At 48.8% G+C, this 12,688-nt stretch overlaps 1 protein-coding gene across 1 annotated transcript in view; it reads left to right on the forward strand.

Annotated features, from left to right (window-relative positions):
* Positions 1-2,437: 2,437 nt before the first annotated feature.
* Positions 2,438-12,688, forward strand: part of SORCS3 (sortilin related VPS10 domain containing receptor 3) — a 303,973-nt gene continuing 293,722 nt past the window's right edge. Inside the window, 1 exon segment of the mRNA XM_054205785.1 lies at positions 2,438-3,040. Coding sequence (XP_054061760.1) covers positions 2,438-3,040 — 603 coding nt within the window.

Consider the following 12,688-nt stretch of genomic DNA (forward strand, 5'->3'; position numbering starts at 1 on the left):
CCCGCCAGAGGGATTGGAGAAACTTTAATCATAATATAAGGACAAGTTCTGCGTGTCACAGCTGCAGCCTCACTGTAGGAGGATGACATTAGGTGGGCAGTGCATCCCTCCACAGCGCATAGCAAGGGCAAGATCCAGGGGTGGCATGCGTGACACTGTTCTTTGCAGCACTTGATCTGGGGTGCAGGGAGAGAGTTGAGGTCCTTCCCATTCCCCATACCATGCCGTTGCTTGACAAGCAGCAGGAGGGTGCAGCCTCGGGGCTGGCCTGGCTCTGTGCGTGCCGAGCAGCGCTTGCCACAGGTGTGTCTAACTGTGCAATCCCCTCGCCCAAGCTTTTATGGATCAGCTCTGGCTGAGGCCCACATCACCGCTCCCACACAAATGAAATGTCATCTCCTAAACATTTTGGCAGCGTAGTTTGAAAAGGAGCCGATTCCAAGACAGAAATAACATCCGTTGGGTTGGGGGCGGGTGATTTGCGTCCCCTGCCCCCACCTCCCACTTTCCCTCTCCGCGTCGGGATTTGCGGCTCACGAGCAGGGCCGTGCCCGTGGGTAGGGACCCCCACCGCGCACGGGCTCGCTCAGTCCCGTCCCGTCCCCCCCTCCCCGGAGCTATTAGCGCTTTTCTCTGCAAACCAGCTGACACAGCGAGCCCTCTTTTCCCTCCTGCAGGACAGCCATTTAGCGACAGCTCCCGCCGTTTGCAACAGTCAGAGGTGTTTACAGTCCCCTCTTCCCTCCTCCGACTTGCTTCTCGCCCTCCCCAGCCCCAGTTTAGACGCTTTGCAGCAGGAGGTGGCTCAGCCCGGGGCACGGCTAGCAGGGAACCCCCACCACTCTCCCAGTTTGGCCATAGCCATCACCCATCCTTTCTCTGTCCCTCTCTCCCTCCGCTCCGTGCCGGGCTGGAAGACCCACGTCAGGCAGGAGAAACTGTTGAGCCGTCCCCGCTCTGGGACTGGGGGGGGGTGGGGGGGCATGCGGCGGGGAGAGCCACGTAGTTGGTGGATCCGTCCTTGGACGGCAAAGAATGGCTGATGTAGTAAGTGGGAGGGTGGGACGATTAACATAACGCTAATTATTGACACTTTTCGAAGGGGGGGAGGAGAACGGGGGGAGGAGAACGGGGGAAGGTCGACCGTGGGTTTGATCTGAAGAGAAAGCGCCGACGTGTCGCTGCAATGAATCGCTCAGGGGGGACGTGGCACTGGCACGGATGGCTATGACAAGGGTGACCCCCGGGAGGATGGGGGACGCCCCGCAGCCGTGGGAGGCAGCAGCCTGCCCTCTCCCCTCCGCACCGTGCGATTACTCACACCTTGTCCGGGGGCTGAAGCGGCAAAGGCTCCTTGGGCTTTGCCAGCAGAAAGCAGGTGTCCTGGCCGGGGGAAACGTTGCATCTCTGCCATGGGAGCGCTGCGCTGCCATGACCTAAAGAAATAGATCTCCCTCGCTCCTTCTCCCGATACGGTCCCGAGATGCTGCTGCAGTGAGCTGCCTGCCGATAGTGCCCTTTCTTGGTTTTTCGCCCCCCAAATAAATCCTGCTAGTCTCCCTTCCTGGACGGTGGCAAGGTTGCTGGGATTCCCACGCGGGTTCCCACGGCCGGGAGGCGCCGCTCGGGACGGGCACATCCACATGCCCGGAGCCGGTTCTGGAGCGGTGCCGCTGGATGGCCGAGTCCGTGGGTACGCTGTTACACGCGGGGAGTCACCCCGGAGCTGCTCATCCCAGCTGCGTTGCCTTACGCCCCTTACCCACATGCAGCCTTTGTGCATACACATGCCTGCGTACGTACAGGGTGAGGAATACCTACGCTGCTGTAAATACGAGTACATGTAAATATACATCAGGAGAAACAGTGAATGACGGCTGCTTTGTCTCAGGCAGGAGCACACATACCAAATCAGGAGAACGGGCTGGGTGATGCTCCAGCTGATTCGGCGCGGCGCGGTGTCCCGCTCCCGCCCCCGGCCCCGCTCCCGGCCCCCGGCGGCGCGGCGCAGCGCGGCTGGTGACTCGGTGGTGTATTTCAGCGGCGGCGGCGGCTTGGCAAGGCTCGGGGCTCCTCCCCCCGTGTGGTGTTACCCTCTCACTTGATCAAATCCTTGAACGTGAACAGTTTCACTGAAAAGCACTTTTCAAAAAAAAAAAAAAAAATCCACCAACAGTAAGGAACAGAATCCAACTACCGGGGAGAGAGTTTTTTTTCTTTTTTCCTTCTTTTTATTTTTTTTTTTCCTGGTCATCGTCTCAGAGGCTGAGAAAGGGGGAAGAGAAAGAAGGAGTGCGCGAGAAAGAGGAGCCTTTTGCGAATAATAATTATTATAATTAGAATCCGGCCCCTTTCTCCTTAAAAAAAAAAAAGCGCCCTAAACGCAGCGCCTCGTCCCCCCTCCCTCTCCAAGCCCCCCGACTCGCTCCGCAAAGGCATGGAGAAGGGGACTAACTGCTTTCCGACCTGCCACACCGTTTTTCTCGCCTGGACATGGCTCTTACTTCTCTGTTGGTGTTGCACCGGCGCCGAAATAACTTGCAGACCCTGCTCGTCTCCATCGCCCTCCTGGCCGTCCTCCTCGTCTCGCCTTAGGCAGGAGCAGCGACAGCCACCGCCGCTGCCGGGAGGATTACGGAGCTGGCCGGGCGGCCGAACGCGGGGCTCGGCCGGGGCGGCGGCCGCCGCGGAGCCGCTGCCGGGCGGGGAGCCGGGGGGCCGTGCGGGGCCGCGGGGAGCGACGCTCCGTTCGGCGGGGGCGGGCGGCGGCGCGCCCGGGGGCCGGGGCCCGGCGGCAGCGCGGAGCCGGAGGAGCAGCGAGGGGCGGCGGGCGCTGCCGGCGGGCGGCGGCCGGGGGTTGCCCGCGGCCGAGGGGCAGCGCGGCGGCGGCCGGGCTCAGCCCCGCGGGCCGCCGGAAGAGGGGAGAGCGCCGCGGCTGCGAGGGGCAGAGGAGCTGAGGCTGAGCAGCACCACCTTCGCGCTCACGGGGGATGCGGCGCACAACCAAGCCATGGTGCACTGGTCCGGGCACAACAGCAGCGTGAGTATCGACCCGACCCGGCTGGGCTCGGCGGGGAGGGAGCCCTGTGCCCACCCGCGGGGCGGGATGGTGCCGGGGGTGCGGGGAGGAGAGGGGCGCTTGGCGGGCACCTTGCTCTTTTTGCCAGCGGGAGGGGGAGACACGGCGCGATGGCCGCAGGAAAAAAAAAAAGAGAAAAGTTTTGCTGGGGAAAGATGAAGGAGAATGGGAACACCTTCCTCCCCCCCTCCCCCGAAAGTGGAGCTGTGATTGCCGGGGTAGCGCCGTCGGAGCGCCGCCAAAGGGGCCGGGCTGGCCGGAGCCTTCTCCCTTGCGCAGGGAAGACCCCCGGCTCCCCGCTCCAGTCTATCCCATGTGCCTGCACAGCTGGGTCCCCCCCTCTGTGTCTCAGCATATGTAATATACACCTCGGCACGCTTCGCTGCCAGTGTGTGAGGGGATGAATGATGTCCAGTGGTGGTGGAAAAGCCCTCCTGCTCTCCGCTCTGCGTGCTGGCGACGAGAGAGCTCCCGTTAATTCATTAAGGGGTGGAAAGCCCCACAGCACGTTGGGGGACTGAAAGGAGGCAGGTAGAGCAAGCATCCGTGAAAAGTTTATTAAAAATCGATGACATCTCATGCATTTTCCCTGAAGTCAAAAATAATGCGTAGCTGAGGTGTCCCTGAAAGTCTGTGGGACTGTGTGTGGGGTGTCCCAGAAGCCCACACACCGTCATGCTGCGATAATGCAGGGCCCTCCCTCGCACCCAGCTTTGCAATGCCCGGCAGATGGCTGTGGACAGAACTTCAATTTTCTTTTAACTTGATATCAGAAATACTATTTCCGCTCTGATATAAAGTCTGAGAACAGGTGTAATTTAAAGGACTCCAAGAAACCTTTTTGTCTGGTGACAATATTTCCATTATTCTGATTATTATAGCTTGTCACTGCCGTGAAAATGCCTCTTTTATTGTTTTCCCACTATTGGAAATGGGCATAAAGCAATTAACAGCATAAAACAGATTGGCTGGATTTTCAGATACATTCTTCATGAAACTGATTAGTCATGAAAAGGCAAATTGTCTGTCTATCTATCTAGCTGTGCATCAGCTATAGCTTCATAATGTGCAATTCATCCACCTCTATTTTTTTGACTGGAAGTTGTTTTTTCTCTATTTATTATTACTTAGGCAATAATTCTGACAGCAATGTGGATGTTACTTTGATTTAACCATTTTTAAAGGCAGTTGTGTTTCCCAGACATGAATTCCACTCTCATTAGAGATGAAAGCAAACATTCAAGAGAAAACAGCTGCACGGTATATTTTAGCACTACACTTGTCTCTAGGATTATTTATTTTTAATATAATACGGCATGTAATGAAGAAAACAATCTATATGCCCTGTCTTTTGTTTCATTTTGGTGCTGAATTGAGGGGTGTTAAGCAAAAGCAGCTAAAATCCACCCCCCCCCATTCCTTCCTAGCATGGATTTCCAATAGTTTTGAGTATTTCTGGTTAAAGTGGCAGAGAAAACTAATTCTGTAGGCATTTGCAGGGGAAAGAAAGGTTATTTTTTTGAAAGTGCAGGTCAGAAAGTGATTTTCACAAAATTCTCCCTCCTTCCTCGGTTTCTTTTGCAGCAATATCCCATTTAAATAACTAGTTTCCTTTATTCTTTAACTCCAGGTGACTGAGAAAGGTAATAAAGGAAAACGTCTTGATTGTTCACGACTTTCCATTAAGATTTTGCACCTCAAGATACCATGTATTGAAAGCTTCCAACTCAAAAGCACAAGCAAAAGCAAAAGACCGGTGTTTATTGCGAGTGTGGTGTTTGTAGGAAGGAAAAGCAAAAGCATGTTAATAAATATTAGTGTTATCTTTTCATGATTTTTCCGATATGAGGTTTAACATCTGGAGACTTTTTCTGTCCTGTCTCTTGGAGAAAGCACACTGCATTTAGTGACTAATTGGATTTTTAAAAAGCACTGTAGAGGGAAAGTTAAATGCTTGGACCTGGGTCCTTTCATTTATTAGCAGAGAAGGCTGAATCCGATGCCTGTTCTTCTGCTGCAGTTCAGTTTTTACCTAATTCTACTGTTGGGGTGGCTGTGGCACAGGAACGCCAAGCAACTTGCCCAAGGTCACTCAGGGAAATACTGTGGCTTCTTTTGCCACCATGTTGGTTCCCAGTCTTTCACCTCAAAGTATCTATTTTCTTAGGTCACGGTAGATGTAAAGCAGCAGGAAGGTGTATTGAAAATGGACAAAAGATATTAACTCATGTGTCATGATTATGCCAGATGACCTAGGAGAGCAGGTAGGACATGTCTGGATGCTGTTGTTTTCAGGCTACCAAAGCAGTAAAGAGGTGTACAGCTTGCTTTTACCAATTCCGCGTTACTTGAACAGACTTCAAAACCTAAGCTTTTGTCACTTATGATTAATTAAAAACATGATCAATCAAATTTCGTGCAATGAAGCAGTATATTTCAAATCAGGCGTTAGTGGCGGGGGACTCCTAACAACTGGATTGATTTGCAAAGAAGAGGAAAGGATGGTAATAAAAACCAGGTTTTTACTGGGATGTATAGATCTACATACATTCCACAAAAGGGAGATCTTTGCAGCTGCTGCATGTCCTGTTACCTAGAATGTTAAAAACCTTCTGTGGTTTTTTTTTTTTTATTATTTTATTATCATTTTAAGAGCAACTCTCCCTCCGTCTTCTACCCCCCCTTTCTTCCACATCCCTCAAAGCTCAATTTAATTTATTAAAAGATAATCCCTTCCAGGCAACAAACTTTTGTTTTCTCCATTTGCAGATAGTGAGGTCAGGATTAGGATAGAGGCAAAAGGCTGGTGAGATCGGGGAATTTGGGTTCTCTGCTTTGTCCTGCCCAGAGGCTTTTTCTGTGACCTTAGGAAAGACAATTAACCTCTCTGGATCTTCTCTTCCATGTTAAATGAGGATAGTACTACTTAGCTACCACAAAGTGGTGGTGTGGAGCAAAATTCATTTCTGCTTTGTACAATACCTGAAGATCTTCAAGTGGAAATTGTTAGGAAAATGCAAAAAAACTACTCTGTGTAGAAATGAGATTTGTATTCTTGGGAAGGGGACTTGGCTTAATTCAGTGGGTCTGATATTAGAAAAAGGAGACTTGTACTTGGGCTTCAAGTATCAGTCTGCCCTAATAGAAGCATTTATTGAGCAAGGTCACTGAAGCTCTTGAGGGACCTAGTAGAGATCAGATAAAATGTTTTCGTGCTAAGACTTTTCTGAAGGAAAGAGAATTTTAGTGAAAACTACTATTGTTCCCAGAAGATCTGCGAGCCATTCTTTTTTGAAAGCTATTCCTCTCTGAACACACGCTGTGTACAAATGTACCATTCGTAAGCAGTTGTATTCTCTGCACTTGTTTTCCCTCTCTCTGGATGGTTATGTTATTGCATGAAATTTTTCCTCGTTCTGCTCACCAGATGCTCTCTCCAACCTTCCTGTGAAGATGACCTGATTCCTCAGATTGTCTTTTCTTCCTTCCTCTCTCCCTGATTTCTAGGATAAGGATCTGCAAAAATAAGTAGCATCACCTTTAATGCTGTTACAGCTTCAAATCTCACTATCTTGTTTCTTGACAATAGTTTCTTCAAGAGATTTCAACAAGCTACAGTGGATGAGACACACTCAGATTGTTCTCCTGATATAATCACTGGTGGAATGGTAAATGGGGACTGTTGTCATTAGGTTTCAGAGTTGTCGCTCTGATGAATGTAGCTGTTTATAGGAAGTACTTAATTCTGTCCATGCTTTTTCTACAATGGAAGTGGTCTTGTGGGCATTTTTTTTCAATATAAGAAGCAAAGGTGCACATTTTTAGCTTTCTTTTAACCTCTAGAAGACATTTTCAATCCATTGCCTATGGAGAAGAGTCAGCTTATGATCGTAGCGTACTTTAGCTATCCCACAAGTATGTGCCCTTGCCTTTCTAGTAACCGCAGGCAAACTTCAGACATAAAGATGCAGAAATGCACTATAATGCCACCATAAAAGCAGGAGAGGGCATTTGTCTAAGGCATGTGCAAAATTGCAAGTTCCTATATGATCCTAGGGGTTGGATTTTTCATGCTATATGAAAAATGTCAGCAGTGCATATTTATCTCAGTGCAGTGCAAAAGATAAACCTGCAGAAGTATGGTGTGTCTAAGTGATATAGCTGGCGCTTGTGCAGACCACACAACTGCATTGATGACTATAGTGTGATCCAGGCTTTGAAAGCTGGGGAAGGCAGGGTGAGAGCTGGTGAGAGACTGGACTGGGGCCTTGTTTTATCTTGTCAGCCAAGCTACACTGTTTTGTCCAGAGATCCGGTCAGCCTGTGGCTGTCATCTCTAGAGTTAACGTGGTTGTGAGATTGACTCCAAGACAGGGAACATGAGATGTCTTCGGGACAAGACTCTGGTAAAGAGGAGGCTAATAGTCCTACAGTAGCCTACAGCCACCTGAAGTAGAGTTAGAAAGAAGATGCAGCTTATCTTACTGGTCGAAGAGGGTATAACATACGTCAGACTGGACATTAGGAAGAGTTTCTTCTCAAAGAAAGTGGTGCAGCAAGGCACCAGAAAGTTTTGGGAATCTTTGTCTTTGCAGATTTTCAAGACTCACATAGGCATGATCTGATGGTAACAATCCTGCTTTGAATGGGCTTCTACGATTCTTTTCCTCTTGCTACCGCTGATCCTATTCCTTTACCCTGTGCAAGCTCTGAGGGCTGGCAGTGAAAATCAGGTTGTACAAGTTCTCTCAGCAAAGCCTATCTCTTCCGGGAATGATTCTTCTGAATGCCGTTGGCAGTGTTCTGGTGTGATCTGCTAATGTACTGGTGGTTTGATGCTGAGACATTACTCACTCCCATGGCGAATTACAAGCTGGGGAGGCTGATGGGCTTGCTGTGTGCCAGGTAGTTTTTCATTAAGATGCCTAGCAATGCAGTGTGTGATGGGCAGAGCGAAGTGGGCAATATTTGCAATTCCAAGTAGACTGCTGTGCTTGGAAGGGAGGAAGGGGAGAAAAGGAACCTTTAGGCAGGCAATGCTGCATGTAGTTGTCAGCCATGGGTAACTGCTCCAACAGTCCAGTTGAATTTCAGTCTAAAATGTTTACTCCTAGAGTGCAAGATGGTGACAGAGCAATCATATTATTTGCACCTCATTTGGTAGATATTTTAATTGCTATTCTAGACTGTTTCTTTCTCAAATGGCTTTTGGCTAGGTTGTGGTCTTATTGCCATTGAAGGTAGGCCGGCTCTCTCACAATGTCTTTATGCATTTCCACTTCTCTACTACCTTTAGTAATGAAGTTTGCCATTAAAGTCCTTCTCCAGGACTTTGACAATCCATTTTTAATTAATATTCAAATAGAAGATGGGGAAATAAAGATGAAACTCTTGTATGGCAATTGCTTTTATGGTTGTGTTGAGTCAGTAGAGCAGGCAGGAGGCATCTGGAAAATATTTTTCAGGTTATTTCTCTCCAGACTGTTTTCATCACAAAGTTAGGTCAGTATCCAGTGGATGGGCCTTGATATTGCTTGTGGATCCCGTGCAGCTGACAGATTCCCTGGGCCATTATCCTGCCTAGTGCAGCAAGCTGTTGATGTTCTTGGAGCTCAGAGCTCAGTAACAGAACTGCTCCCGTTCTAGGTGCCTGTCAGCAGTTTCCCTTCAGGCCTCAGTACTCAGACTTTTTCATGCCCAGGGATGAGGCCTGGGATTTCTGCCTAAGCTTTCACAGTGATCTAAATGCAATCAGAAACATGTGATTCTTTAATTAATTTTTTCATGGAAAACATTCATCCAATTAGATGACAAAGTATTTTGAAAATGGGTTTGAGCAGATAACTGATGTTAGGCATGAGATTTTTTTCCCAAAAGGGAGGTGAGGTAAGACAAATGTTTTCTTAGATGCAAGGCTGTGGGAAGATGAAACTTTCTGAGAGCTTCCAAATTTATAGCTGAATTTGTAGTAGAGATTTTGTTAAAAATATGAAAGCAGTATCGTCTAATGGGCAAAGCACAGGTTAAGGAGCAAAGATCTTTAATATCGGTTGTACTAAAGGATACTGGAAGCCAGTCTTGTAAACAGTCAGGAATTTACTTAAGTCATACCATAGTGTCATGCTCCTTAAGCTCCCTGGATGTCTGCAGATAGAATGGAGGAGAGCAGTACATGCTTACCTGGGTCAGTGCTCTCTTACAAATCCAGATTCATTTCAGGATTGAAGGCTGAGCCTGAGCTCATGGCTGGGATTGATTCCAGGACAATTGAAAGCACCTGTCACTCACGGAGTTAAAGCTTGGGTTTGGCTGGGATCTGGTCAAGTTTATCTTCCAGTTGAGTATCTGTGTTTGAAGGTGGGGAGTCCAACTCGCCTCTAATGAAGAAGGTAAATTAAATGATCTGTTCTTTGTGAAGCATTGAATGCTGTAAATGCAGAAAGTCCCCAAAGCTGCAAAGCATTTGGTTGGATCCTTAGTGTAAATTGATGTAGGATTGATCTAGGCCAGTTTGCTGTAGTTGAGAATTCAATTTGCAGTATCCTACAGCAGTGAAAAGTGCAAGGTAAGAATGAAAAATGAGTACTGAGGCTAGGAAACATGGGGCAGTCCAGCAAGGAGACCTGTGGGCCCTTTACATTCTCTGAATTACAGCCCCAGGGCTGTGGGTGGATGAGCTGCTTTCTCTTTTGTGCGCAGCCCTCCTTCCCTCTCTCTTGGCTCTGGGAGGTGGGAGTTTGACCCACACTGTAAGCCATGCTGGAGACTGATCTGGTGACGTACTTGGCAGAACCCAACAGGAATTTTCAGCTGAAATAACACTTAGTTGGAAAATACTGCTTTGCTGAGGCCACACCTCTGCATGCAAGTTTCTTGGTTTGCTTAAACTCCCTGCAAGAATCCAAGGCAAACAATTTCCCAGATCCTAACTTCCCCTTAATGTCCAGGAAAAAGTGCAGCATCATTGTTAATGTTTCCTCGATGCAAAAAGAAGGACAGGGCAGTATTTCCTGTCCTGCCTTTATGGGGTGTTGTGAGACTGAAGGAACTGAATAAAGTTTGCTGCATGTTTGAAGAGTGTGACTGTGTGGGTGTTAAACATATTTGATAAATAATCTGCTATGGAAATTTTAGGGTCAGTTCCTAGCCCTTGTGGCCAGCAGAGTCCCAGCGTACAATAAAAATCAGAAAAGATTAATGCTGAATAATCAAACCTCTCTTCCCCCCCCCCCCTCCCCCTCCCTCTCAGTCCTGGAGGAGACTCAATGGCTCTCCCACTGAAATGAGTGACGAAATTCTCTTGTTCAAGGAGGGTCCCTGGCACCGGAGCTGTCATGCTGTTTTCTCCCCTTCGTATTCAGATATGCGACACAAACGCTAGCCAGGCAGATCTGCAGAGCACTACAGGGCCTCTGTGCCCAAAATAGCATCACTTTTAATTAGCTTCAGCGTGATTTGGACACCCTGGGGTGCAGGCTGTAGGAAAGGGTGCGGGGTTGCTGGTGTGTGAAAAGCAGAGCTGGGCGCTAGAGGGAGCGTGGGCATTTGCTAAAGGAAGGAAAATGCTGCAACGGGTGGGGAGGGGAGCTGGGGCCCGGGAAACGCACGCTGGAAAGACAGACGCTGCTGAAATATTGATATGAAAACCCGCTTGGAGTCATTGACTCCGTGAAACTCCTGCTGTCTGGGGTTCCCTCTGCGAGAGAGGAAAATAGTCTTAGCGTGCACTCGGCCGTGGCAGAGCATCTCACCCCCCTCACAGCTGGTACTTTTCTCCCTTTTGCGTTGTCTAATTGCTGCCAGGCTTTTTTTTTTTCTGAAGATGGGAGTCCCAATGCCGGGGTCTCTCATCTGCTCCGGTCCCCTCCAGCCTAAGTCTTGTGCCTGTAAAAGCACCAGCATCCCCCCAGCAGCTGCCAGCGGTGCTGCTCGGTGGGGAGGAGGGATGTTATTAACCTTTACAGTGCCAGGAAGCAGTAATCTGAATCTTGGCTGCTCCTGACTGAGGCAGCCTGTGCCCTCCGTCTCCTCAACGGCCGTGCCCTGTTTTGTCTCTGGGACTAGCCCCTGAGATAGCTGTTGATAGAACTTCTCCCTCTCCTACACTGGTTATAACTGGTAGGTGAGGGCAAGGGCGTTGCGCTTCACTGCCTCTGTCCCTGATGCCTGGTCTGCAGAGGATACGCTTGTCCTGACAGGTCCCTGCCGCTTGGGACTGCACAATATTTTGATCAACTTGAGCATCTTGCACAAGTCTTAGTATTTCTCTTCCTTCTCTTTCTTGTGAGTGTAGGGGGACAGAAGGGACTGGAATTCATCCCAGCCACTGCACATGGGGACAAAATAACATTTCTTCCTGGGAAGAGTGGTTGCACTTACTGGTGTCCTTGGGACTAAAATGGATATTTGGGACTTGGAAAAACTAGGACTGAGCCACAGCAAATCACTTAGGCCAACGATGGGCTAAAGGCCTCAGGATCCTAGAAGCAACTGCTTTGATACTGCTTCAGCCACTATGGCAGCCTATAACATATGGGTACTGCTGGTACATTTTCAGTGGACAGTGATGCTGCTGCTATGCTCCAGAAATGTGTTGAGTCTCTTGTGGGGATTTGGTAGAGGACTCCAGTGAAGCACAGAGCTCCTGCTGACTTTCAAGGCAGAGAAAAAAGCATGTGTTGAGTTCAGATATGCTTCCTGGGGGTACCAGAGGAGAGCAGGCTGTGCAAGCAGACTGCCTTTGTGGTTTTTGGACTTGCCATTGTGCCTAATGGGGGTGTACATTGCCCCATGCCTTGGCTTCCCTGTCTACAAGGAAGAGTTAGCTTACATGCAGGGCTGTTGCCGAGGCTTAAAATGGATAGATATTTGCAAAAGTTGTTGAGTGGAAGAGAATGTATAAAACATGATTATTTAGCTCTTGCCAAAAGTGCCTTAGGCTCTCATGGGTGCAGGGAGGAAGGAGTGGGAGCTCTAATTGGTTGTTAGCCTTTCCCTGCCGTTTGTGTCTGATTGGAAAATCCCCCCAGCTGTGATCAATACCATCAGGTGCAGGCTAACAGGGCTGCCTGTCTGCAGTCCTTGCCTCTTTCAGAAGACTGGGGGGGAATTCTTTCTGCACAAGGTAGGGGCATGGATGGATGTCTGTGTATTTGTGGGCATTTCTCTGTTTTAGGCTTCCTGTCCTTTACCGCCAAATCCTGCCAATTTTGTGCTTACAGGGTGATAGACATAACTGTATTTACAAAGCTCTTATGCTGCCTATTTCAGCTGTGTATTTCAAAGGCCACTAAAAGGAAGGTCAGTAGTATCAATCTTATTAGGGTTTTTTTTCTGAGTGGGGTTTTTTTTCTGTTTTTGAGAAACTGAGGCACGTGTGAGAGGAGGGATCTGCTCTGAGTTGTGCTGCTGATCAGAACTAAAGTTGGCAATTTTCTGATTCCTGTCCCTTATTGATATGGCTCCTTAGTGACAAAGGACTTATTTTACTTCCTCTGCCACAGCTCAGTTGCTGGGTGTATTTTCTTTTTAAAAGAGATTGCAGGAAAGAAAGGAAAAATAAGTGAGAAGGGGAGCTAAGGGGGAAGAACAGGACTCTCATTAATAGAA

The sequence above is a fragment of the Rissa tridactyla genome, chromosome 6, assembly GCF_028500815.1.
Source record: "Rissa tridactyla isolate bRisTri1 chromosome 6, bRisTri1.patW.cur.20221130, whole genome shotgun sequence".
In the NCBI taxonomy this organism is placed as follows: domain Eukaryota; kingdom Metazoa; phylum Chordata; class Aves; order Charadriiformes; family Laridae; genus Rissa; species Rissa tridactyla.